At 37.4% G+C, this 27,890-nt stretch overlaps 1 protein-coding gene across 3 annotated transcripts in view; it reads right to left on the reverse strand.

Moving 5' to 3' along the window:
- FTCDNL1 (formiminotransferase cyclodeaminase N-terminal like) overlaps window positions 1-26,281 on the reverse strand; it is a 35,324-nt gene extending 9,043 nt beyond the window's left edge. Inside the window, exons 1-5 of one of the 3 annotated variants that reach the window (XM_081262391.1) lie at window positions 26,168-26,281; window positions 23,893-24,011; window positions 20,968-21,063; window positions 19,501-19,653; window positions 751-936 (exon numbers count right to left, since the gene is read on the reverse strand). In XM_081262391.1, the coding sequence (XP_081118517.1) occupies window positions 751-936; window positions 19,501-19,653; window positions 20,968-21,063; window positions 23,893-24,004 (547 nt within the window). In that variant the 5' untranslated portion in view covers window positions 24,005-24,011; window positions 26,168-26,281. Of the gene's footprint in view, window positions 1-750; window positions 937-19,500; window positions 19,654-20,967; window positions 21,064-23,892; window positions 24,012-25,944 lie in introns of all 3 variants that reach the window. The other 2 variants (XM_081262390.1, XM_081262392.1) reach the window with 2 other exon arrangements.
- Between the last annotated feature and the right edge of the window lie 1,609 nt (window positions 26,282-27,890).

The following is a 27,890-nucleotide window of genomic DNA, read 5'->3' on the forward strand; positions in this document are numbered from 1 at the left end:
TTGTGACATTTACACAAGATTTTTTAGATGAAAGAATTAAGACTCAAAAGACCCTAGGATAGTGGAGTGCAGGTAACAGGGTCAGGACTTTGCTTTTTCTAAGGTAATCCCTATAGAATGAGGTGGGGGGTGAAGGCCAGAATGTCAAAGGGAGGCAAAAGTTGATAAGATCCAGGGGAAAGAAATACCTTTCTCTCTGGTATTTCTGCTCTCTTGTTCTAGAATCACATTGTCTAGAAAAGCTTTGCTCCAGGGTGCCGCTAGAACGGACTTGCAGCTGTAAGCACCAACTTGGCCACGCTAGATGCCCAAGTACTGAAATATCTTCCTACCAGCTAGAAGGAACCTTGGCCTAAGTCCGCACTCCCTGTATCTCCTGAGGTATCTTCATCACACTGGGGACACAGATCCACAGTCAGAAGAGATGGGGCCTCTAGGATCCTGACACCAGATCTGCATCCATTCTTAGTCTCAGAGGTCATGTTGCAGGGTTTGCTATATATCTTTGATATCCTCCCTGGGTGCCCCATCAAATATCTGACAAGAGCTTGAGTAAGGCTCACTAGTAAGCTTATGAGTGCCTAGTATGGAACAGAACTGAAAAAGGATCCTCACCAGGTACAAGGAGAAGCCACTACTATAAGTAACTCTCCTATCACTATAAGGGCCTGACCAAACAAGGGGTCCTCAGGATGCCATTGTCCATGAATAGAAAACAAAACAGAACAGAGCTAAGACCACACTTAGAACCTGTTAGACCACATCTTCGGGCAGGTGCAGCTCCCAGGTCAGGCTCAAGAGCACTGAAATCCCTCCTTGTGAACCAGCCCAGCTGCTTCCTTCTCTGAACAAGACTGCGCTTCTTAGGCAGGTCTGCTTCACCAAAGAGAAACACACTGCAGCCAGGAACGTGCAAGACCAGGTCCTTAGCGAGGCCTATAGCATGAGAAATATTAACAAAATCAGGCCCAATAAAATAAGAGAAAGTATTTAATTTTTGCTATGGTAGTAAAATGAAATTAACAAAAAAAATTATCACTTTAACCACTTCTCAGTGTACACTTCAGTGGCATTAAGTTGCATACTGTCGTGCAGCCGTGACCACTAATACATAGAATTCATACAAACTAAAAAAAATCAAAGTTTGAGCATAATTAATTTTCCCTCTACATTAGTCCCATAATAAATGTTTTCCTCTAAGCAAGAAAGCTTGAATTTCTAACCCATTACAAATCTAATTTCACAAAGAAAATGTATCACTTAGATTAACAAAATCAGGGCTTTTAATTTTGAACACTTTTACAATAGTCCCAATTTGTATATGTCATGAGGAGATATAAAAAGTTAAAAGCACAAGAGCTAGATCTTCATTGTCTAATTTGGTAACCCCTGGCTACATATGCTATTTAATTTTAATTTTTGTTAATTGAAGTTAACTAAAATTTAAAATTAGGGGTTTTTAGTTGTACTTGCCACATTTCAAGTGCTCAATAACTGAGGCTCATGGTCTTCATATGGATCATGAATGTCATCACTGAAAGTGTCATTGGATAGCTCTGGGAAGATACTCTGTAAGGAATTCTAATACATAAACATAATTGGAGGCTACTCCAAAAGAGAGAACATTTTCAATCTTCCTTTACCATTCTTTTAAACATTTGGATTCTCTGTACCTGACTTAATCTTCTTAATGCACAGTGAAGAATTTTTCTCCTGTTGTTTCTAGATTCCTAGGTCCTTCAGAGGACCTGTGCTTACAGCTATCACATCTTTCCAAGGGGCTAATTTCCAAGGGCTGTCCACTGGCAGCAAGTATAGCAAAAGCATACATCTTTCTGTCTGATAATGTAAAATGTAGGTACTTAGGGACTTTGGGTACAGGCCTAGGACAGCAGGAAAGTGGGACTTCTTTATTTGGAGGTACTTCATGGGCCATCAGAGTTGAGACAGGGACTCTGTCCACAATAAGCACAGGAACCTTCCCAACTACAATTTTAGGATTTGTTATTTGTCCATTTGTTTCTAGTGTAGACTGTCTTGTTGATGGAAGAAATGAAATGTGCATGACACGAAAAAAAAAAAAAAAAGGTTTTGTACCACTAAAGGCACAAAAAAATCTTGTGAAATGTTCTTTAAGTCAGCAGAGACTCCAGCACTGAAAGCCCATGATGTTGTAGACACCATGAAGCTCAAAAAAATCTCCTAAATTTATTTTAGATTAAGTCATTTGTGCTTCTTTAATACTATTTAAGATACTAGAGGGTCACAGTTCCTAGGGGAAGGAATGGGGACAGAAGCCAGGGACACAGTCAACTGAGGTTAAGGAATTACAAAATAATGTTTAAGCACTTAGCTAAATTGTTCCTCAAATCTAGAATGGCAGTGGGAAGGAGGAGGTAAGAGAAATGGGAGAACATAAGGAGAATTAAAATGTTAAGTCATCTGAACATCTGACCACTATCCAAATGTTTCTGGTCACGTGTATCTGCTCCAACCAAAACTTAAGAATGACTCACACTTTGGCTGCTACAGTAGCCTAAAGCATAAAATATAATGCCTCAGAGTCTCTCCCACTAAATACTCTAACATGTTTTCTGGCTTTGTCCATCCAGGTCAGCACCTTTATCTGGAGCTATAATTCTGGAGTACTGTCTATGTTTATATATCCCAGAATATCTGCTAAGGAGTATTCCTGAAGCTTCGCTTCTAAAGGGCAAAGCACTCGGACATATTTGCAGTAGCAACCCCTACCTGTCAGCAACTGGTGGGGATTGGGGTCAGGGGTAGAAGACATAACATATGCATTTAGGCCAGGATTGAATACCATAGGGTTGAACACCATTGCTGCTCCTTAATATTTATTAGGATCTTGAACAATTGACTTGACATCTCTGAGTGTGAACTTCTCTGTCTGTAAAATGGAAAAGAAAAATAGCTCCCTCTGAAGCACTAAAACATTATCTAGAATTTTGTCAATTAAAAAATAAAATAAATGTTTATCCTGCTTTTCCTGTATGAATAGTATTTCAAAGAAGTCAGAGGGCCCAAATTGATGAGGAAAAAAATTTAAATATTTTTTAAAACCCAAGGAATAAATATAGAAGTAATGATAGAATCAGAAAACCAGCATTTTGCAAACCCAAAGAGTCAAATTGCTTTAGCTAAAGATTAGCAGTGGGTAAAAATCTCCTGAAAAGTCCATTAGGAACTTTACAATGGCAGACAAAGGCAATTTTTGTTTGCATCACCAGAAGTGATATAATCAGACATGGTAGCCTAGAGATAGGATGCAGTATGAAGCACACAGCCTACCTTTGAAGAATTCTTGCCCAAAATACTAAACTTCAGACCAATCAAGTCTCTAAAGCTAACCTATATACAGGAAATGTGAAGGATGAAATTAAATTAAATTACCCTTAACATTTAAATACACTACAAAGAAGCATACAGAACTAGAATGTGAAAATTTTATAGGACAACTGAGAGAGAAAAAACTGGAAGGAGATTGGTCTTAGATTAAGAGATTTAGAGACAAAACGATCAATGTGATGTGTGAACCACATTAGATCCAGAATCAAGTAATCCCACCACAGAATGATGTTTGCCTAGATTATATACTGGGTGTTGGAAGGTATTAAAGAATTATAATTTTCTTGGATGTGATAATGATACTGTGATTATATAAGAAAATATTTATATTGCAAAGAATATGAATTACATAGGGAGTAAAAAACATGATCCTTAGAATTTGCTTTAAAAATATTTAATAAAACCAAAGGAGAAAAAAGAGGAAGATTAAAGGAGTGGAAAAAATGATGAAAAATAAGAAAAAAGAAACAGGTCTTTGAATGGATAGAGAGACTAAGGCTGGATGATTTCAGAAAAAGCATCTAGCTCAATGCCTGATCCACAGCAGTCAATCAGTAAACACTAGCTTCCTTTTCATTCTTCAAGGTACACCCCTGTTCTGGACTGTGAATTGTGAAAACCTAGACTGGCATATTCCTATTTTCCAAAAATACCCAGATATTTTAACAACACCCCTCTTCCATGATCTTTTCTACATAATTCACTGTTTTCTAATGAAGCAAGAACATGATATATTTCATTATTCTCCTTACCATAAAGAAACAACCAGGGCTAAAATGATATTTAGGCAGTATAATAAACTTTTCATACCCAAGGAAATAAATAACATTTGTGTTCCTAATGATTTCAACCTTGAGGGCCTACAGCAGGTAGATATTTGGAATTTTGAAAAGCAAAGTTAGACAGATTGCATTTCAAAGAAACATATTTATTCAGATGATTGTTTATTACCAAGTTATTTTATTTGTGGTATACATTGTATATTCAAAACAACTAGTTTTAATTTTATCATGTGGTTTTCTCAATGTGCCTATGTACAAATTATACCTTTTGTAATTTCAAATATCCACATCATACAAATCAAATTGCCTCCTTAAAGAAGATAAAAATTGTAACTACTTCAAGGTCAAGTCTGTGGGAAACCCAGTCTCCTCAGCCTTTAGGTAAGTGGTGGTATTATTCCAAGCAACAGTTCTGTGAACCTCTGCTGAAAATCCACTGATGATTGTAGCTCTCTAAGCTGTTCATCCCACCTCCCCCTGCAGCAGAATCGGATGTTTCCAAGCAGGGATTCCAGAACTAATCCCCACTTCATATCTATGCTCTCATCCCACTGGAATTCATTTCTTCCCCTTAGGAGTTCATGTGATATCTTAGAGCTCTTATTAATTTTTATCAATAGCAACCCATCTAATCTGCTTATATTACATAGTTAATTGTGGGATTTTGCTTCCAGTTCTAAGTTCCACTCTCCCTGAAGAAAATAGCTATAATTTCTCACTAACCATTTGTTAAACCAAATAAACTGCCTTTGATTCCAGAGCAGACAGAAATGAGAGTAAAAGGTCATTATGGTAATGAACGAAAACTGAGTACACATATCCTAGTTAGAAACTATGACACCAACTTTCCACCACTGTGTTCCCATGATCTGCAGCAGTCAAAGCTACTTGTACCTGGGATACTGGAGCCACTTGGTCTTGTCAGACAGGGGATACTTTTGAATCTCTTGTTCAGAAGGAATATAATGCCAACAGATAGTCTAGAACCATGCAAAACAAAACTGCAGCTTCCTAAATTGCTTGGTATTAAAAGACTAATTTTATGAGTTTCTCTTCAATTTTTAACAAGTTTTTCCCACCACTTAGTAGTTCTAATCTTTCCATTTTCTCTGGTTGTATTTTGAAATGGCTGATTTGATGACAATACTCTCCCCCCATATATATGCCTTCATGATTGGTTGGCCTTACAGACTGAAAAAAAAAAATGATTATACATGTATATTTAGCACTTTTAATTCTAACTTTAAAGACTAAAAGTCAGTTATATTCCTCTTTGCAAAGAAGAATCAATGCAATGAGATATTTCTCAATCCAATGAGAAGTGTAAGCCTCATATTCTTAATATGAATGTCTTCTAAGTCTATGACAGACGTAAGTGGCTGAAATATGCAATCGTAAAAAAAAGACATGAAGACATTAGTTAAGAATTTACTTAATTAAATGTACCTGCCTGTCATACTTCAGCAGCACACATTTCATATTGATAGTGGTATTTAATGCTATTCTTTTTCCTTCTGCTTTTGTTTCTTTCAGTAGCACTTTAGTCCTACTGGTATAAAGAGACTTGAAATTTAACTGTTAAACAGAATTGCAATTCAGCAGCTCAAGGAACATAACTTATAAGCTTAGTCTTCGCTTAGTCTTTGAACATTCTTGATACCAGCCAAAATGCACAACTTTGAAAGAAACCTCAAGTCTGTCACTCGCTTTCTCTAGGAATAAATCTCTTTCCTCTGATCTGATGCATGAATATGTGGTTTGTCATTATTATTCTTAAACAGAACTCCAGTGATCCTCGAAAAAAGTATCAAATCTTCATAAGCACATAAGAGTATTTTCCAACCTCTTGCACCTCAGACTCAAATCAAGTAGAGGGAAAAAAAAAGCACAAAATCTAAAAATTAAACTGGGTGCTAGACTTGAAATCTTATAAGCATCCTCTAGTTTTAGTATAGCTCTCTTAATATAGCCAAGTTTTTTGTTTAGTTGATTTTTTATTTATGTATTTTTTAATGAGAAGGGGGGAAAATTCTCTTTCAGAAGTGATAAAAAATCTCTCAGATGGTAAAACAGATAGCCCTAAAAAGTTTTTGCCTAAATCCATACACATACTTAAAATAAAACTGGCCGATTAATCTTGTTATAGTAGTTTAAAAAGAGTGGCATTTGAAAATACAGTATAGCAGTGATGCTACACTGTCTAATTAAGTGCAGACTAGGAAACATTATTCTTAGTTTAGTCTATGGAAGGGGGGTGGTGAAAATTTCTCTCTTTGCAATTCAAAATTATTTTAAAGATAGAACATTTCTTTTCCAATGTCTTCATTAAACAGAGCTGTTAAGAATTGTCTCCCAACCATCCCCAAAGACTACAAAGCTAACCAGTATTCACCCCATATGCTCGGCTTTGAAGTGTGAAGCTGTGACCATCCCACTAGACTTTTACACCACCATCAAAGCCATCTCATTACGCCCAGTGCTGAGAGTTAAAGCGCGGGGCCGTACCCGCTCCAACACAAACACTGCATTAACAAAGCAACCACAATATTCCTCCCCCACATCACTAGAACTTGAAGAAATTTTTACCATATGTACACATGCACGAGATACAAAAATTTATTGTGCTAGAACATCACTGAGAAGTACATTAAACATGCTGACTAGAACTGGATGTTATTCTAAAGGACTGGAAAAATATAAAATGCAGCTGATCTTTACAATGAAAGAGCAGAAACATTAGGCTGAAATATGAGACAAAGTGCAATTCCTAAATTGCATTTCGACTGACACATTCTGTTGCCTGTTCTTTCTTGAAGTAGCAGAAAATCACTTAAGGGGGAAGCAGAACTCTATTGCACATCACTGGATGCTACTGTTTACTTTGTCATGAATCATTTCAAAAAGACAAATGAGGTTAGATATAATGATGTACTGATAGCAACATTTATGATTCAAAATGCTTGCATCTCTGAATTGTCCATTTATTATTGGCATGGCCGTAAAAAATAAAATGCAAAGAAAAAAATGTATCACCTATTATAGTAATGAGGTCAGGATAAGCACTTGATTGATCTTCATGTTAAAAAATATTTTTAAATATTTAAATCTACCAATTTCATTGCTTTGTATCTGCTCTAGCAAAAGTCTTGCATTTATGCACAAGAGGCTATTCATGTATATTCATTGCTGCATTATTGGTACCAAGAAAAATGGGAAACAATCTGAATGTTCACAATCAAGAAAATAGGTAAATGTGATATATTCATACTATGATAACTATACAGCAGTTAAAAGGAATGAGCTAGAGCTATATGTAATTCTATGAATAAATTTCCAAGATTCTTACTGAATGAAAAATGTATAGTCTGATACCATTTGTAATACAAATATACACAAGCAATTCTATGTTGTATTTATGGGTATATGGTAAGCCCTCCATATTGAAAATATATTCTGTATCTGCAGTTTCAACCAACCATGGATCAAAAACTGCATCTGTATTGAACATACACAAACTTTTCTCCTTGTCATTCCCTAAACAATACAATAACTATTTACATAGCATTTGTTTTGTACTTGGTGCTATAAGTAATCTAGAGATAAACTGAAATATATAGGAGGATGTCCATCGGTTATATGCAAATACTATGCCCTGTTATATAACAGAAGAGAGCATATGCAGATTTTGTTATCTACAAGGGGTTCTGGAACCAATCCCCAGTAGATAATAAGGGACAACTGTACATAGATAAGCCAGTAAAAGCCTGGGGAAAATTCTGGATTGAGGGATACTATACTTACACTATAACTTGGCAAGTGCTGATTCAGGAAACTAGGAATGAGAATGGTGATCAGAGGTGAATTAGAATGAAAAACTGGGAACTATCCTCTGTCTTCATTATAAAGAGAAGAATTATGTGTCCCAACTCCTAACATCCAATATACTTTCATGGAGATATTGATATAGATAAAGGTATTCATAAAAGTAAATGGTATATTAAGACTTTGGAGCATATTATATATATGTTTATATATGTATATACATATATACATACACAGTATTTTTCTAGGAAGCTTATTATTTCTTTATAGGACATAATGCTGATGTTTTTACTACTTTCTGGTATGGTATCATTTATTTAGAGAATGGCATTTTCCTGAATGACTTATTTAATTTATACTGTACTCAGTAACTTATTTTAATTTGTTCTATGGTCTAATTATTTCATGTACAGATTTCATGGCCCCTGCTTTGTTGTGGGAGGATATTCTATTATACTTCTCTGAGTCACAAAAGAATTTCCTATGGGAAACAGAAGCATAACAAGCACTCCGATACTGTGTGGATATTCACAAACACCTCTCCATTTATCTTCTCCGAGATAGATGCTGAATATCATTTTGCAAATAAGAACTGATATGGGATAAGCTATTTGCTACAAAACTCAGAATTTTAAAGCTGAAAGCACTCTGGACACCTCCTGCTCAAGTGGTTTTTAACATCTTGACTTGTAATCTCTTTTCTCAAAATGAACCTTATTTGGGGGGCTGGGGATGTGGCTCAAGCGGTAGCGCGCTCGCCTGGCATGCATGGGGCCAAGGTTCGATCCTCAGCACCACATACAAACAAAGATGTTGTGTCTGCCGATAACTAAAAAAAAATATTAAAAATTCTCTCTCTCTCTCTCTCTCCCTCTATCACTCTCTCTTTAAAAAAATAAAAAATAAACAAAGGTATTGTGTTCATCTACAACTAAAAAAAAATTTTTTTTAAAAATGAACCTTATTTGGAATATTGATACATAAAACAGACAGGGATCCCCCCCACCAGTCTTTGTGGTGAAAGGGAATAGCTTGGGCCCCAACTGTTCAGCACTCCTCTCCATAGGCCATACAGGATCACTGAAAATAATGATAGACAGAGTACCACAGAGGTTTTAAATATAGTCATTTCTTATAACCATTCTCATAGGATCTTATCATTCTCCCATTTTATAGATACAAAAAAATAAAAAAAGACTGTAAAAGAGACTAAAAAAATTTCCTAAAGCCAGTTGACAAATAAAGGATTTGAACTCATGTTGTTCACTCCCTAAATTCTTATTTTACCTTCTTACCATTTGGCTTTCCTGTCTAGATACTCAACATGATATCATTGGTTAATTCAGGATGATCAGAAATTTACAGGCAGGTATCCATTTATATATAAGGGGTGGATGGGAATGGTATCAGGCCTGTCACTTCCTAATATTGCTTTCCCCATTAATAATCTCTTGCTTTCTTTGGGGGATTATAGAAAAGCCACCTCAAAGAATAGTTCAGGCGGAACATGGCAGAGCCTTGGGGATGACCAGAACCCTCTCTGATGGAAAACTGTATGCATTCAGCTTGGCATGACTGCAAGCATCTTGAGTGGCAAAAACAACCATGAATGTCCCAGAGTAACTCTAGTTAGTGTTTTCCTGCACAATTTCCCTGCACACTATAAATTGACAAAACTATTAGAGTGGTAGGTAGAACTTGACAATCAGACCCTGGCACCAGGAAGGTGCCTGACTCTTTGATATCAGCTTAAAATAAACCAGGCTTGGACGAAGACATGGAATAGAGCATCTGCAGATATTGGTATCCACCAAGAGGTTCTGTAACCAATCCCCAGTAGATAATGAGGGACAACTGTACACAGATAAGCAAGTAAAAGCATGGGAAAATTCTTGATTGAAGGATACTATATACTATAACTTGGCAGGGGCCTATTCAGGAAACTAGGGATGAGATGGTGATCAGTACTTACAGTACTTAAAATGTTTTAAAAGAATTTAGAAAATTTCAATGCAACTCTAATAAATATACGGTTGTGACTATTCTTTGTTCCGCTGCTGTCTTAATGGAAAACTAACCAATATACATGCCCCTCCTTCTAACACAAATTGTGGGAATCCACTTGTACTTGCTGCTGTTTAGGACCACACTGTGTTAGTAAGTCCCCCAATAAATGCACTCTGTGCAATCCTAGCTGTGTCTTCCTTGGGTTTAACAGCACCCTGGGGCCAGGTAGTTCTGGAACAAAAACATAGCAGTAATGTATAAACAGCCCTCAACCCAAAGCCTACTGCCTATAGCAAAGAGTTAATTTGACTTTTCCACTCATTCTGCGCTCCCCCAAATAGCAAGCATATGGCTCACATGAGTTTGTTTTCCTTGTGTGTGCTTGGCTCCTAAGCATCTTCCTGGCCAATGCCACTGGCTATAGACAATAATCACCATCTCTCAGTATTCTCAAACCCAGCTCTACCTCGAGAGTCAAGTCCCGCCCTCTCCCTTCTAGTAGCTCCTCTCCTCTACACTAATTTTTAGGCAATGACTATTTCTATGCATTCCACTCTGACCTTTTTAAATATCCCTTAATATCCCTTAATATCCCTTGAGAGAAAAATCTTACCCAGACAGTTCAGCTTGTTTTGCTCTCTGTTACAAGTTGAACTGTTTCCCCCCAAATTCATATGTTGAAGTCCCAGCCTCTAGAATCTCAGAATGTGACCTGATTTGGGGATAGGGTAATTGCAGATGTATTTAATTAAGATGAGATCATGCTGGAGTAGGTTGGGCCCCTAACCCAATATGACTGGTGTCCTCATAAAAAAGAGAAATCTGGACACAGATAATATACAGGAAGAATGCCATGTGAACATGAAGCAAGTCATGTACAAGCCAAGATGGAACAGATCCTTCCTCAGCCCTCAGAAGGAACCAATACTTCTTACACCCTGATCTCAGACTCCCAGACTCCAGAACTATGAGACAATAAATTTCTATGAAGTCCCCTAGTCTGGGATACTTTGTTACCCCAGTCCTAGTAACTTAAAACACTAGCCTTTCTCCTCCCAATTTTCATCCCCTGCTGGGGAGTCTGAGAGAGAAACTGGGTATGTATGGGCCTTCCTCCAAAGCTCCTGTGTTAATGCAGGAATGCTCAGAGGTGAAATGATTGGACTACAAGAGCTGTAACCTAATCAATCCATCTTAATTTGAATGGCAGGTTTCAAATTCAGGAAAAGACAAGTGAACTATTTATTATGACCTCTTCTCAAGCCCCACTCCAGTCCTCTAATCTCCCTGGGGGCAGCAAGTGAGAGACCTCCCTCTTTCTCTGTTGTCTAATTCTGTTGCCATGATATAAAACTTAAACCCTGCTTTCCCAAGGCCTCTGTTTTTGACTGTCAGAAATTCAAACATGATCACTGATTGCTACTTCCTCATTCTCATTAAGCAGACAACTCAAGTGGTAATGCATATGCTATGGAGGAAAGACAAGCATAAGTAATATCTTGAGATATTGTCTTACTATATATTTGATTAGGTAAAACTAGAGGTGGATTATTTACTATATGTAATTTTAATAGTCACATAATAAATGATAAAACATTTAATGATTCTAAAGTTATTATATATCATAAAATTATAACATTTGCTGCTGTCATTATGATTATCACATTCTGAGTCTTTTGAAAAGCATACCCTTACTCCACCAATAGAGACCAGGTTGATGGGTAGATGGTTGCATAAGGGTGTGGAGGACTTGGGTTTATGCTCTTCATCTTCTAGGCCTTCAATACCATTAACATTATGTCATTGTTTCAGAATTTTCTAATGCAAATGGCATTGATGCTGGAAGTCTCTATAAATTCTAGGAAGGAGAGGTATGAAGAAAAAAGAATTCAGGGAAAAAAGTATCTCCAAGATTAGGGGATCTGGGCTTAAAAAGTTAGCTTGGTATTCAGTAACCTGCTACAGACCTAGTAGGTCCACATTATCTAACATACCTCAGCAGCTGCATAAAGTATATTTGTGAGTGCTGTATGCACCTATAGAAAACCAGAAGTCTAAAGCCCCTGCATCTTAAGTGCCTCAAGATGCCTTTGCCAGTAGGTGGTGAATGTTTAATGTCTCCCGTAGTGACTTATATAATTCTGAGTATTCCACGAGACCCTTTTCCTAGTGAAGTATTTGTCACAAGTTGTGGGGGAAGCTCCCAACTTTTTTGTGTGACTTTTGGACTAGATAACAATTACAAGAAGTGTACAGTTCATCAACAAAGATTTCTTGCATTCCATCAATTACAAGAAGTGTATAGTTCAACAACAAAGACTTCTTGAATTCCATCTATTCATCCCAATGAGGAGATTCTTATAGGACAGTTATTCTTGTCACTATTTTAATCAAACTTATTCAGTAAGTATGAAGAATGAGATAGGAAAGGAAGAAAAGCAAGTCCCATGGTATATTATCACAGCTGGGAGCAACTGGGAGTTGATCCTGCTGAAATGAGCCTCAGAACTCTCCATCTCAAGGATAAAAGAGGAGAGCATTTAGCTACCAGATCAGTCCTCCCATGGGTCAAGGGTTTTTCAATGGAGTGTTAACTTGCTGGTGCTTCAGGTTGCAGGAAAGCCAATATTAGAAAAGACTGTAGCCCTTTCAAGTATAGTTGCATTCATCCAGTATTTTGGTCTGGGACAATTAGGTTAGTTCATTCCAAGTCTCCCATCTAGCCTTTACCTTCCTCATTAGCACCTGTTTTACAGTGAAAGATATGATCCTCTTACATTTACTAAGGCTATACTAATACATATTTGTGAATAATTTGATAACACTCCTTTATGATTGAAATGTCCTAAAGGAACTGGAAATCAATCTTCATGGTTTAAGTACTTTGCTAAAGCACAATACCTCTTTTTTCAGCTTTTTATATGGTGGCAGTATCCTGTAATTCTCAAACTAAATGCTAGGCCCTAAGTATATTTATAACTATAAAATCTACTATTGTTTTTATACCATGGCAATGAAGTGTGTAGCAGTGTCGATGGTGCTAAAACTATACCAGAATCCAGCACCTAAATTGACTAATCTCAAACAAAGTCAATGCTGTTTTATGAGACAATCTCCATAGCAACTGGAGAATCAGAGGAGAAAATTCTTGAAGTGAAAAGTTGCTCCTGATTTGCCAGATCAGTCCATGTTTTGACAATCTGTAATGAGGTAATCAAAGGGTCTCAAGACTACCATACAAGTGTTGACACTCTGTGAATCTGTCATGGCACATGTCCTCTAAGTCATAAAAATACTCAAAAAAAATCTACGAGGCTGATAATTATAATCAAATTCATTAATGTTTTATATATTTGAAATGAAATAAAAAATAAAAATCAAACACACAAGAGCTATTTTTTCATTTGTATAACTTTAACTAGCACTTGATCTTTCCCATCTCCTACATAATAACCTCAATTTATATGGAGGGCAGAAACATCATTTCATTTGATCAATAACATTAATGACATTAAAAACTACTCCCCCATCATTTATAAAACTCATAGCTATGGTTCAGACTTTTTAAGCTGAACATTCTGAGCCTACATAGGAGGTAGGCACATTTTCACTAGGAAATCACAGGGAGAATTTGCCTAAACACCTTTTGCTTAACACCTCCCTTCTAACACTCAAGCTTCTTCATGAAAGTTGATTTGCAGGCAAAAGGGTCATGTGACAGAGACACTGGCTCCTGCATGTGGAACAGTGAGTAAAGGAAGCATGGAAGTCCAGAGAAAACCACATGGAGAATTTTTTTTCTTTTAAAGAGAGAGTGAGAGAGGAGAGAGAGAGAGAGAGAGAGAGAGAGAGAGAGAGAGAGAGAGAGAGAATTTTTAATATTTATTCTTTAGTTCTCGGCGGACACAACATCTTTGTTGGTATGTGGTGCTGAGGCTCGAACCCGGGCCGCACACATGCCAGGCGAGCGCACTACCGCTTGAGCCACATCCCCAGCCCCACATGGAGAATTATACCAAACTTAGAGAAGTCCAGAAATCCAGACAAAATACCTTCAAAGCTGAGTAAAAGTTAAAAGAGTGTTCCTGAACATTTATCAATGATTCCAAATTCATAATTAAAATCACCAAGAATTAAAGAAGTAAAAACTTCAGACAAAGATGGAAGTGTACATCCATATGTTTCTTTCATTTCTACCAAAACCACCAAGAAAAAGATAGTAAAGACACTTATGTTTAAAGCATTTACTCAAACAGAAAATGAAAGAGGAGGCAATAGCATTGGAAGCTGGAAAGAATAAATGAGTGGTAGATGACTTAGCAGAACTCAGGCAGCAAAAGAGACAACAGAGAAACAACCTGACTTACATGACGAACACCTGGAAACAGAACTTGTAAGACGAAGTGTGTTTAAGGGCAGTTAGGTCCCACCCAAGCTTCACACAGACAGGCAGCTGCCTTAACTCGTCCCAAAGAGGTGAAACCATAAGATGTCTGGCTGGGAAGTATGGGGCCCAGTAGAGGGCACATGTGATTCATGAAAAGCGAGGAATTAGGAGACATTTACAAAGCTAAGAACTTTGGGGTCTTCTTTCAGGACACTGGCAGCTCCTCTACACTCTGGACTAAAGACTAGAAGATCCTTCTGTAGGGAATTTCAACAGCCCTGGAGAAAGACCAAAATAACACTTGCATGGGAGTTCCCCAGAGAAACAATCCAGCTGGCTCACCCTACACCTAAAACCCAACATACATACTAAAAGTATACACTTAGTCTTTTGGTGTTCACTCAGAGTACCTTCAAATACTAAGAGGGATCAAAAGACATCTAAGGAAAACAGAAGAAAAACAAGTACATTGGGGTTGGGGGACTACTGACACTACACAAGAAAAAAATGCCCAAATTATCCTTTGTTAATGTATGCATGAGATAAGGCCAGGACTTATATTAACAAACTAAATGGGACATTCAGAGAATAAATAAGTGCTCATGGAAATTAATATAGAAGAAATGAAAAATTTATTGAAGGCTTGAGAAATAAAGTAAAGGAAATACACCAGAAAGTATAGCAAAAATATAAACAGATATAAAATAAGAGAAAATAAAAGAAATGTTGATTAGTAGAAAAATTCTACTATAAAAAAGGGCTTCCTATCCCCCAAAATCAAGGCTGAATGTTCTCTCTGATACGTGGATGCTAACGCACCATAAAAGGTGCTCGGGTCGGGGGGTGAGGTTATGTGCAGAGGGAAGAATAGAAATTTAGTGGATTAGACAAAAGGGAATGAAAGGAACGGAGAGGGGCTTGGAATAGGAAAGACAGTAGAATGAATCAGATATAACTTTCCTATGTATGTACAACCAGTGTAATTCCACATCATGTACAACCACAAAAATGGGAAATTACAGTCCATGTACATATGATATGTAAAAATACATTCTTCGAGTTGTGTATAACTAAAAAGAACAAATAAAAATTACAAAATAAATATAATAGGGCTTCCAGAAATTACTGAGAAAAGAAATCATCAATGAGATAATTTAAGAAAATTGTCCAGCATTAGAGAACCAGTTTCAAGGATAAAAAGGGTCTGCTAAGTATCCAGCATAATGAATGAAAAATGAACAACACAAAGGTACATCACAGAAATTTCAGAACATGAGGAACAAAATCTCATAAGTTTCGAGACAAATGCTAGGTCACATACAAAGGATCAGGAATCCTAAAGATTTCAGAAGACTCATCAGCAACATGGAAATAAGAACTCATTGACACAATGTCTCCAAAATAAAGTTATTCTAATAAGAATTCTTTACCTAGCCAAACTAACAATAAAGTGTGATGATAGAATACTGGCATTTCAAACATGCAAGATCTCAAAAGTGTACTTTTGAATACTTACATTTTTTTCTGCAAAGCAAATAGAAGATATAATGGGGGGGGGAGTGTTAGAAGGGGCATAAACTAAGAAAGAAAAAAGAGGGAAAAAATGTGATTCACACTCAGGAATCAGGGTATCTAACATGGAGAAAGGCAAAGGGAGATCCAATAATGATAGTATTCTTAAAGCACTGAGGGCAACTGGTCCTAATTAGAACAGGTCAGAGAGTTCTACAAGATATTTAAGAAGATGAAATTGATAGGACTGTTCTATCTGAATGCATGGAGAAATATATTTATTGACAGAGAATTTGGGGTTGAACCAGTGACAAGTATAGCCATGTATTGCTTGTTGGGGATATATTCTGAGATATGCATCATTAGATGTATTATTTACACAAACCTAAGTGGCATAGCCTAGTAACACTTAAGACTATAGGGCACATACATAGCACTGTTTCTGCAGTCTGTCATTGACTGAAACATCATTATACAGTGCATGACTGCATATAAAATACCAAGTAAACAAATCATCAAAATGATAATGATCAACTCCAGCAAAAAGAAAGTTATGCAAAAAGGGTAAAATAATAATAAAAGTATACACAATTCATTGTGAATAAGGTTTACACTAAATATTAATCCAAATTTTGATATACAAAGAGGAAAGAAGATTAGGAAATATGTGTGTGTGTGTGTGTGTGTGTGTGTGTGGAGGGGAGAGGAGGGGAGAGTTAGAGGAAACTAAATTCTCATCATCTTTAGTGAGAAGTCAATAGTAAGCCTAAAACAGAAAAACCAAGAAGTACCAATTTAAGTATGATATTAAGACATATGGACTTTAATCTTCAATAATAAGATAAAGAGTTGAAAATACTTGGCTCTGAGAGAAGGAAACTGAAGTGATGTGGGTAGGGAATAGGGGAGGTACTTAAGAGTTTTTTAAATAAACCCTATAAAATATTTTATTTTTAGCCACATGTATAATTTTGATTTTAAAAAAATCAGGAAAGGGAGGGAAGAAAGAAAATAAAGGGAAAGAGAGCAGGAGGAGAGGAAAAATTTTAGAGACATAATAGAGATCAACATTAGATATAACCTAATAGATTGAATTGTGGGTTTTTATAGAAAATGAAAGTCAAAGTCCAAAATATTGGGAAAAAAATCTATAAGCTTTAAATAAATATAAACCCTCCCTCTATATATGTATATACATACGTATAAAATATATAATACAAACATTTCATCTGGGTTTTAAACTATAAATCCATAGCCAAATGACAGCATGCAAGATGTGTATCATGTTATTTAAGTTCCCATTCTTGCACTGTTTGTAAGGGAGGGATGACACCATTGTACTACTCCTTTCTTTCCTATCCTCCAACCTCCTATGGGTCTGCTTATTCTCTATTAGCTTAAGCCAGTATCATCCTCCCAAACTGGTCCACCTGCTTCTCTACTCTGCCATTTTCAATCATATTCATCTTCCTATCATGTAGGCAAGATGATCTTTCTAAATTCAAAGTCAATCAGACCATTTCCTTGCTGACAATACTGCTATAGCTCCCACTTCCTTTAGGTCAAGTGTGAACTCTTCAACCTGGCCTCCAAAGCTTCATAACGTGGCTTCTTGAGCCTCATTTCTTAACATTTCCAAGGTCTTTCCCATCCTCCACTCTCTTTAAGCTCTGGACAGTTACACTGAAGTCTGCACATCTTTGAATTCAGTCTGTTCTCACTTTTGCATTGCTTTTCCCTTTATTCTACAAGTTCTCCAACAAAACATTTTATGCAAAATTATGTGTGTGTTTCTGTTATGCACACACAAAAGCACAAGCATAAAAACTTACAAATAATGTTAATAGAATATATAAGTTCATTTCACCCCAATTTTGGACCTAATTTAAGAAACCCTTTATTAAGGTATAAGTAGGCTCACAGCAGAATTTCTGCATACAAAGCATATGTGAGGCACACATATCAATATTAACTGTTTTTCATGTCACCAGAATGTCCTGTGCTGTGCTTTGTCCCAAAGAAAGTTAACTAAATTATCTGAAAGTTGGTTTCCCTGGAAATGGGTTACTCTAGTGAAAAACATCCCCTCACTGTTCTGAAAACAGCAGGATCCTAGAATGTGAATAGTTCTGCCTCATAAGAATGCCTGAGCATGCAGTTACAGGAAAAAAAAAAAACTTAAAAAAATTTGGATGATATTAGATGAACAGCTGTGTAGAAGGGGGAAAGTAAAAATAAAAACTGCATGTTGGAGCATCAAAATAGTAACCATGTACAGTATATGACTGTTTTTAATCAGATGAAGATTGAAGCTATTACATTTCAAATCAAATGTTATAAATTAGTTCAAGAATGCAGCTGAGCTCTCATTTAATTAGAAATGTCCATGTTTAAATCATGAGGTACAGTAGCTGCCAATGAAGCAAAAGGGCAAGGGAAGGGAGAAATACTGTGTCCAGACCCTCTGGTTCTCCACCGTCTCCTACACACAGCAGAAACATCTGGGGGGAAGGGGGGGGACTAGTCCTGATGTAAGGAAGAACTTCATGTACTAGCTAATTTGAGAGTTAATGTAATTGCCTATAATTGTTTTGAAGACAATTAAAATCATTATTCTGGTCTGGACAATTCTAAGCTCTTCATTTCTGTGTGAAACATATTTTCTTCCATGCTGAATTTTAACTCTTTCTTGGATCAAAAGTAAAGCAAATTTGGGGCCAAGATTTGCTTGGGAAAATCACTGCTTAGCTGTCAGGTCACATTAAAAAGCAGCACCACAGTGAGGTCCCTTTGGAAACAAGTCTCCTTTCCTATTTCTGGGATTTGATGTAGCTCAGCTGAAGTCCAAATCGACATCCCAAATGTTAGACAATTTACTATTAACTATAAATGAGACAACATCATAGAGGGATTTTTGAGGTCATACAGAGAAGAATGCAATTATCCTTAGGCGGGCTTTTCCCCAAAGGTTATGAGCCTCTGCATCTCGTAATTAACCACGGTGCAACGAGACAGTCCAGGCAAAAGGTCTTTCTTTTCTCCCAATTTGCCGAATTCAAAAGCACCTCAAGTGACACAGCTCACATTTTCCAAATTAAACTTGGCCCTAGGGTTGAAATCAGGCACATGACAGATCAGCTCTACAGAAAATCTTAAGAGAAAGTTGTGCATAGGGGAAAAAGGAGGAGGGGGGAATCAGAGGGAAAAGGGGTAGTAGTTTACATTTAAGTGGTTTTTCAACCTCACCATTACCCCTGCTCAAGAAAATAGGACACAGATGGGCAAAACAAGCCATCATTTTGTCCTGAGAGTCAAAGAAACTCATTAGAAACGACTATTGTTTCCTCACAATCTATTGTGAATTTGTAAGAAACAAAATTATTGATTTTTTTTCTTTGCTACATCCCACAGCAGCTACTGATCCCTAATGTCATGGCATGGAAAGTGGAAGGTTGAGTCCCAAAGACAGTGTGCCACTGCACCCTAACACTTGTTGACACAATTCTTCAAGGCTGACTTTTCTCAGGGAGTTGAGAAGTGATTAGCTTTTCATTGTCACAGACTGTTTGGGTTTGTAAAAACAGTTTCCAACAGGAATAATAACCCAAAACTTTCTCTTACTTCTGGCTACAGCTCCACACTCGTCCACTCCAACACCAGAGAGAGGGTAAATGGGGATCAGGTCCACTGCTCCCAGGCAAGGGTGGACTCCCTCTTGAACCTCCATGTCTATGGCTCGGAAGGCCTCCAAACAGGCAGCCAGAACACAACTGCCTAAAAATGTGAAATTGTAAAAAAAAAAAAAAAAAAAAAATCATTAAACTTTCAATTGTTTCTAAAGAAGAAGTTATGATTTTATTGTTCCACTAGCTGTTCTTCTTTTGTAATCTGTACTAAAGGTTTGTTTTCCATCAAAATAAATAACTGAAAAATAAAAGATTCAACATTTCCCCTCACCCCACCTCCCAACCATCATATAACTTCATATTTCTTCCCAAAAGCTGAAGAATTATGCAATGTTTATTGGTCTTAAACAATTGTTACTTTCTTATAGTAGGTAACTTTTATTTTCTTCAATTAATCTCATAAAATTCCTTTTAATTTCCAGAATGATTTTTAAGTAATTATATTAAAATATAGAAAAAAATTCATAAAACTTTAGAAGCATAGTTTTGTTCTTATCTAGTAAGTAATTGAATTATTATATCTAATACATATTATAGACACCTGAGAGTTTTGTTATTATTCTGAGTTTCCATTAGCAGTACAATATGATCATTTCCACTGAGAAAAAAGAAGATTTTACATCTTATGTTATGATTAACAGTCAAGATAATCAGTTTTATGCTTGCAGGAAGTTAGTGGTTAGCTCTTCAAACTTCAAGAAAACATACTTTTGAAAGAAGACAATCTTCCAAGTTGAAGATAAGTTTATTTGAAAATATTGTGGGTCCTTTACCAGGCAATATTAACATAACATGTGGGCTGGGGATATAGCTCAGTTGATAGAGTGCTTGTCCTGTATGCACAAGACCCTGGGTTCAATCCCCAGCACCACACACATACACACACACACAAAAAAAAAAAAGATAACATGAACTTTTGTTCACAATTGTGATTCTTCAAATTCAAAAAGTTGTCCTACCAAACCCTACACTATCCCTATGAGACATGGAGCCCATTTCGTTTCAACCTATGGTTCAACTAAAGATTTCAGGCTACCAACCCAAAACACAACTGCTTAGTATATTTCATTCCATTGGTGTCAACTTGAGTGACATCAGGCTGACTTTAAAACTATTACTACATAGGTTAAACCCTGAATGTATTAACCACAAAAGACAGGTGATCATCTTCAGCAAAAGGATGTTACTAAATCTTAGGCCAAAACGTCCACTGTAATAAAGCAGAAACAGAAAGTTTTCGAGATGTACTCAAAGAAAGGATAAAATGAAAATTGGGGGTAGACGCCTCACTAAATGGAAGGAAGTATTCAAATTTACACAGGAAATCAGTAATTAAGGAAGACACCTGAAGCCTACCCTTCACCAAAAAAGATAAATATGTAAAAACAAATTAAACTCTTACCCAACTTATCAACAGAAGCTGCAATTGTAATTACTGATCTGTTGTAGTCTTGATCAGAAAATATATTGAGCACTGATACTTCAGGATGTTTTCGCCCTGTAAAGATAATGTCAAAAAATGCATAATTTTTTTTCTATAATGAATCTTCATACTTACATTCTTCTGATATAATTAAATTTAGTCTGGTGGAAAAAAAATCTGGGATGGGAGCTTTGAGACACTGTTAAGAATGAAATCATGAGTAGTGATGTCTACTTCTTACAGCATCTTACAGTATAACCAGACGGTTAAGCTCAGACATAAGTGTTTGATGTCTGAGAGACATTTGTTTGGACTTGTTAAATGAATTTGCAGAAGTTTTCTTAACTCATCTAAGAGGATATTCCCTTCGATCAATGGTAAAATTATATCATTCTAAATTTTCCCCTTAACAAGCTTATCTTCTAGGCCTTGTCAATATTTCCTTCCAAAATACAGAAACCAAATTGTCTGGTCAGGATGTGAAACATGGAAAAACTAGTGACAGGCCAATTAATGCATAGATCAGAGGTCTCTAGTGTGCATACACCTGTCCATTAGAATCTGTTCTGACTCCACCATCTCCTTTCTAGAGGCCACCAACAGCTTTCAGATGTTAATGACTTCCAGCTTTTGGTGGCTTATGACTCACTTGAATGTGTAACCTGGAGGAGAAAGCTGCCATACCCTGGTATGGCAGCCATACATAAATTCAAGTTATTTTTGAAGTTTACAAGCCTGGCCCAGGCTCCTTAAAACTCCCCCTAAAGCCTACAAAAGCAAATTCAAAGTGAAGGACAAAAGTTTTTAGGCAGTAATTAAACCTTTAGCTATGCTATTATACCTTGTCCCCCTGTCTCCTGGCAGCTTAACAACTAATCTTTTCAGAGAAAAGGAAAAAGAAGTTACACCCAGGAACTACAGCTTACAGCAGCCCTACACTATTAATTTTAATAGCATGAGAAGATAAACATATGTCACTTACTTAGAGTCAAACAAGCACCTATAGAGAACCCTGCCCTGGTGTAGGTCTAAAATTTATAACTCAGGTTCCTTTACCTAAGACCTTTTTGGGTCATTTAAATGTGCTCACATTGCTTAATGAGAAAAAAAATAAAGTTTATATAGTTTTATTCCACTCGCTTAAAAGTAAATGCCTTTAAATTATTTGTAAAACAACAGGTTGACTTTCTTAACTAGTGCTACCTACCCTGCATTTCAAAGATGAGACAAGAACAAAATCATGCAACCTCCTATTTTATCTAGTTTTTCAACATACTTTAGCTCCTGGAAAAAAAAAAAAAGAAATGATTTATTTTTTTTTTCTCATCCTAAATCATCTTCTGAAAGGCTTTTATTCTCAGTTTTATATGATTCAATTGAATCAAATGCTGAAAGAATGAAACACTCTCTCCTGCAATTTCTTAAGCACGCATATAGGGAAAAAATGAGTGCTGGCAGGAGGAGCTGTCAGTATGAATCTCAGCGGAAGTAAATTGTTTGGGATTTGTAATGGAGTATAATAGCTATAATTCCATTTGAACGGCTGCCACTAATAAGCTGATAAAAACTACGAGTTGAGACCCAGGCATCCATCAGTGTGTGCTTCCACAAATGTCTCTTACATTCACTCAATCACAGACACAGGTAACCCACTCCCATTAGATATACTGTTTCTGACAATGAAGAGCCTAAGCTGGCTCTTTCCCACAAAGAGCGTGCAAAAAACAGCTGCACACAGACTCCAAAGGGGTTTTTAAATCAGCAATTATCAGGAATTTTCAGAGACATTTCCAGCTCCTCAAAGTTGTAAGACAGTAACTTAAATGTGCTCCTAGTTACGGATGGGTTAGAGAGAAACACTTCTTTCTCATGAAAACCACATCAAAAATGACAATCATAAATCAAAATGTACTGTTGCAAATGCTTTAGGACTGTGACCCTAATGCTCACCTGTTGCCAAAAGGCTACTGACTTAGTAAAAAAAAAGCATTTATATTTAAATAATTGTAAGTTTGTAAGTACCATGGCTTATATGTAAAAGCAAAAATAAATGGTATCATGTGTCATCACATGAACATTTTATGAAGGGTGAAAAAAAAAAAAAAACAGCAGTCTCTCTCACAGTAATATGGTCCTAGGAAGTATGGAGGCTTGTTTCTATGTTTATTTTGAGGTTATTTATTTATTTGTACCAGGGATTGAATCCAGGGGCACTTAACCACTGAACCACATCCCCAGCCCTTTTTTGTATTTTATTTAGAGACAGGGTCTCATATTGAGTTGCTTAGGGCCTCACTAGGTTGCTGAGCCTGGCTTTGAACACAAGATTCTCCTGCCTCAGCTTCTCAAACTGCTGGGATTATAGGCCACCATGTCCAGCAGAGTCTTCTATCACCAAATTTCTGAGTGACCTTATTTGCATCACTTAAAGACAACTGCCTAATAGTTTTTTTTTTTCCCAGAGAATGGATTGGAAATAATAATACTGTAAGGCTCTGCTGGCAGGAGTGCTTTGAAGGTGGTTCATGTTTGGCCAGTTTATTTTCTATTTAATCTGCTAAATAAAAATCATAATGTATTACTATGTTATTTTATTAATGATCAAATAAAAGGTCTATGAAAGAAGCATTAAGCTTTTATGTAAATCTGTCCTGAACAATTCACATCTCAGAGAATCATGCAAACGTGAAGAGATACATTCCTGAATGTATGCAGACATTTAAAAAGAATATCTGTGCACATCTGAGTAAGTGATTTATCTCAGTAGCCTGCAGTTGCTTCAGAGGAAGCTGTAACAGCTCAAGACCAAAGGCAGAATTCTAGAAAGAAAGTAGATGTTGAGTACAAAAATGACTGTATCATCGAAACACTGCAATATCCATTTCAACTGTTTGTTGTTCCTACCATTTTTTTCAAGAGCTGCTTTTGCTATGTTCTCAACAATGTATTTTCTTCTGGCTTCTGAAATGTTTAGTAAGCAGACAGCCAAACAGGACCCCAGTCTGGAGGAGGACATGATTTTTCTGGAATAATAAAAAAAAATCCTTTATTTCAGTCTCTAGACCTCATTCATATTTTCATGTTCAATAACCATAAAAATCACATCTTTTTTTTTCTCTTTAAAAGAATATTTGTATTTATTTTTGGTTGTATAAATTCTGTTTCTCAGGTTATGAAAAAAGCACCCACAGGTTTCATTTTCAACTATATGAGAATCTCATTGCTCTTGTCGGTATGTGAACACTTCACTATTTCACATTCCTAGAAAACATTTAAAGGAAAAATTTTCAGAATCCCATGTGCATCATTCATATGAACATGGTCACACAATTATGAACATATGAACACAGTAACAACCCTGAAAATGCCTGGCAAATTAGTCTGGACTCTGTTATATAAAGGAAACTCTCATTCAAGTAGGTTATTTCATTTAGGCATGATCTTCCTTAGCTTATCCCTTTTTTCCAGGTCTATAATATTTAACAAATAGGCAGGATCCTTTTATAAAACTAGAAAATCTAGACTTACTAGGGAAATGCAGAAAAGGGGAATGAGGAAGACTAGTATTATTTAATATGACAATTTTTGTAAAAACTGTTCCTGTTGAAAAAAACAAAACGCATATCCACAGGTCAGGCCATGGACATTATACAGTCAAGAGGCCCATTTGGGCTCTATGAATGACAACTATTTGATTAACTAAATTCCTCCTTGTTCTTTGATCTCCAAAGTTTCTACATCAGTTTAAAATTTTTTCACAGGACTGTACTTTGAACCAAAAGATGACGCAGATTCTGGTACATGTGACTCAACAATGCCAAAAATGTGATTGATCTTTTGTTGAAAATGGCTCAATTACACAAGTTTTAGAGGTTGCATTGACTCTAGTACTCTAGAATGGCATTTGTCAACTAATCTTTTCACACCTCAAACAACAACATTATGATCTAAAGGAATTAAAACACCTCAAAATATAAGAAAACAATTCCTCTTTTCAATATCTGGTCGTCATAATGTTGGCCTCTTTTAAATATCAAAACTAAAAGTTAATGCAGCCTTCACGAATTCATCTGACAAATTTTTGATGAGGGTCATTTTGTGTCCTGGAAATGTCTCCATGTGACAACACTACAGAGAATGGTGTTCAACCCTGAAACAAAACAAATTTAAAATAAAAGAGCTCTGGTACAAATAATGATCTCTCCACAAATAAATGTGCTGTCTTCTGTTCACTAAGATTGTTGGCCTAATCATCTTAACCTAGAAGGATGCAGCACTTCGAAGTTAGTTGAAGTTTGCAGGCAGATTTTCATATTTTGACCATCAGCTCAATGCAAATTCATAAAAATAGGATCATTAGGTTCTTCTAGACATTAATAACATTGTTGTAATGGAGCAGCTCAGACCTCTCCCCTTTCTGTGTAAACAAAAACTTGCTTTACACAAGGGTTGTGGGCGTCTTCTGGTTTTCATTTGTTTTCAGTGTGTTTATGTAGCTTAATTGTCTCATCAGGCACTTTCCCAACATAATTATGCTTTTTAACAAATGGTGTTTATGGCAACCCCTAACAGTGCAAAAGAAAGGATTAGTTTCATCCTCTCATTCCACAGTTTGATTCCCTGTGGACAGCTAAATCACACAAAGATGGTGTTAGGAAAATCTACCTTCACAGCAAAAAGTGAAATGTGCGCCAATACAAGGCGTTCCGACAGTTTCCTCTAAGAAAGTGACCCAAACGCAACCCCTCGCCCCATCCACTTCGTGGTTTGGGATAAGGAGATCCCAGCCCACCCGCCTCTCAGTCACTCTTTGGCGACTTCCGGTGATAGACCGAAAGCTGTCCCAAGAGGAACTAGCAGGGCAAATCCAAAAGAAGCAATCCTCCACGGGTCCTCCACGGGTCCTCCACGGATCCTCCACGGATCCTCCAAATCCCCCGCCTTGGGCACACGCACCTCCGCACCGGAGGCCGGAGCGCAATGTCCGGTCCAGAGCCCCCCCGCGGAGACCACGTGTGCGGTCCTGCCTGGCTCCGGAGCCGGGCGTCCCAGGGTCAGGCAGGCGGAAGGGTAACCCTCGTGGCTGAGTGGCCGCCCACGAGGCCCGCGGCCGGCTGCCCGGGTGGGGCTCCGGGGCCCACAGACACGCTGCCGCTAGGGAGTCCGGAGGGGAACCGACCTGCGCCCGAGGGCAGCGGGGAGCACCGCCGCCGAACCGGAATCGCCGCGCGTGCCCGTCGCGCAGCCTCAGCCGCGGCTCCGCCTCCCCGGCGCCCCGGGGCGCTCCACCCCGCAGCACACCGCCCCGCAGCTCCGCGTCCCTCCTGCCCCAACGCGGCGGAATGCGACTTCCAGGGATCCCGCGCTTCTCGGAATTACACGATTCTGTCTTGCAAGTGGGCGACTGTAAAAGGGCATTAGGATCTAAGGATGAGGTCTTTACCCATTGATCGCACACCAGCAGGGGGCTCTTCGCTGGTTCCCTAAGGAGGAACACACACACACCTTCTTTGTGGTACGTTCCCTCCCTCCCGAGACTGACTTCCCCGAGCGCCGGTGACTGTGAACTGATTCCACCCCCGGACAAAAGCAGCACTTGTACATCCCCAGTCAGTTCCAGGGAATGTGAACCACGCTTACGCATTTCTTTTTTTCTTTTTTCTGGGCTAGTCAACCTTGAAAACATATTTCTCTTCCAAAAAAAAAAAAAAAAAAAAAAAATCAGGACCTGTTTTGGGTTGTTTTTTTTATTTATTTTTTTAATGTAGCCAGGATTAAATGTCATCATTTTGATCCAATTTCGCTCCTCAAGTGAAATAATCACTAAATAGCACTTGGACGGAATAAATTAATTTTTAAATCTATTTTTTAATTTTCTAATTATAATTTTTAAACACAGATTTGAGGAAATTAACATTTTTGTGGACATTTGGTTTCTAGCCTAATGTGGCATAAAAATAAGTAACATGACGAGTGTTAAAAAAAATCAGGTTCACGATGCTTCTCACATCATCATCATTGTACTTAGATGTCACAACAGTATTATGTGCGATTATGTCAGATCCAGCCTTCTTCATCTCGGAGTGTTGGCAGGTAGGAGGGTTGTTGGCAAGAGGAGGGGTGTTAACCTCAGGATCCTGGATTCATTCCAAGGCTGGTAATTACATTCTGCCAGCCAAAATTCATCCCATAATTTTAATTGGATAAATCCTTTCTGGCCTGAGCTACTGCTATGCCTGTCAAACTGTTGCCACATTTCACCCCAGAGGTGTCTGTGTTTTAGTTGCAAGAATCAGTCCCTTTGAGGTTGGCTTATCAGTTTAAATCCTCAAAGTGCTTTGGGATGCTTTGGAATTAAAAAATATATTTAGGTATTTTTTAAATATTGAATCTGCATAGAAATGTATGCAATAGATATGCCTAAGAACTGATACCCATCTAATGTCAGCATTCACTAATTTGGGGAGCTTTTCAGCCAGATTTATGTCCCTCACTGTCTTTGTGTTTCCTGTTGAAAGATTGTCTTGCCCATGGCTTTAGCTTCCATTTTCAAAAAAGTAACCACAGTGTCCAAAGTTTCCTTCCATGGTGCGACAAAAAACTGAGGCCTCTTTATTTCACCTTTCTAAACAATCAAATGATAAAACTGCTTTTTAACAGGAGACAGGATGGTAGCATTACATGTGGTCTTATATCCCTCTAGGGAAAACCATGTGACACCTAGGGCTTCTAACTAGCAGTAGCAACTGCCAAAAGGAAAGTGTCTTCATGCATCTCCTAATCCTCTCTGTGAGAAACTCTCTCACACAGGATGACTGGGGCACTAACATTCTGGAAGCGTCTCTTCACCATTTTGCTCACTTCAAACACAAATGGGTAGAAAGCAGGGCCCAGTGTTCTTT

The sequence above is a fragment of the Spermophilus citellus genome (genome assembly GCF_964194105.1).
Source record: "Spermophilus citellus genome assembly, chromosome: 11".
Taxonomy (NCBI): Eukaryota; Metazoa; Chordata; class Mammalia; order Rodentia; family Sciuridae; genus Spermophilus; species Spermophilus citellus.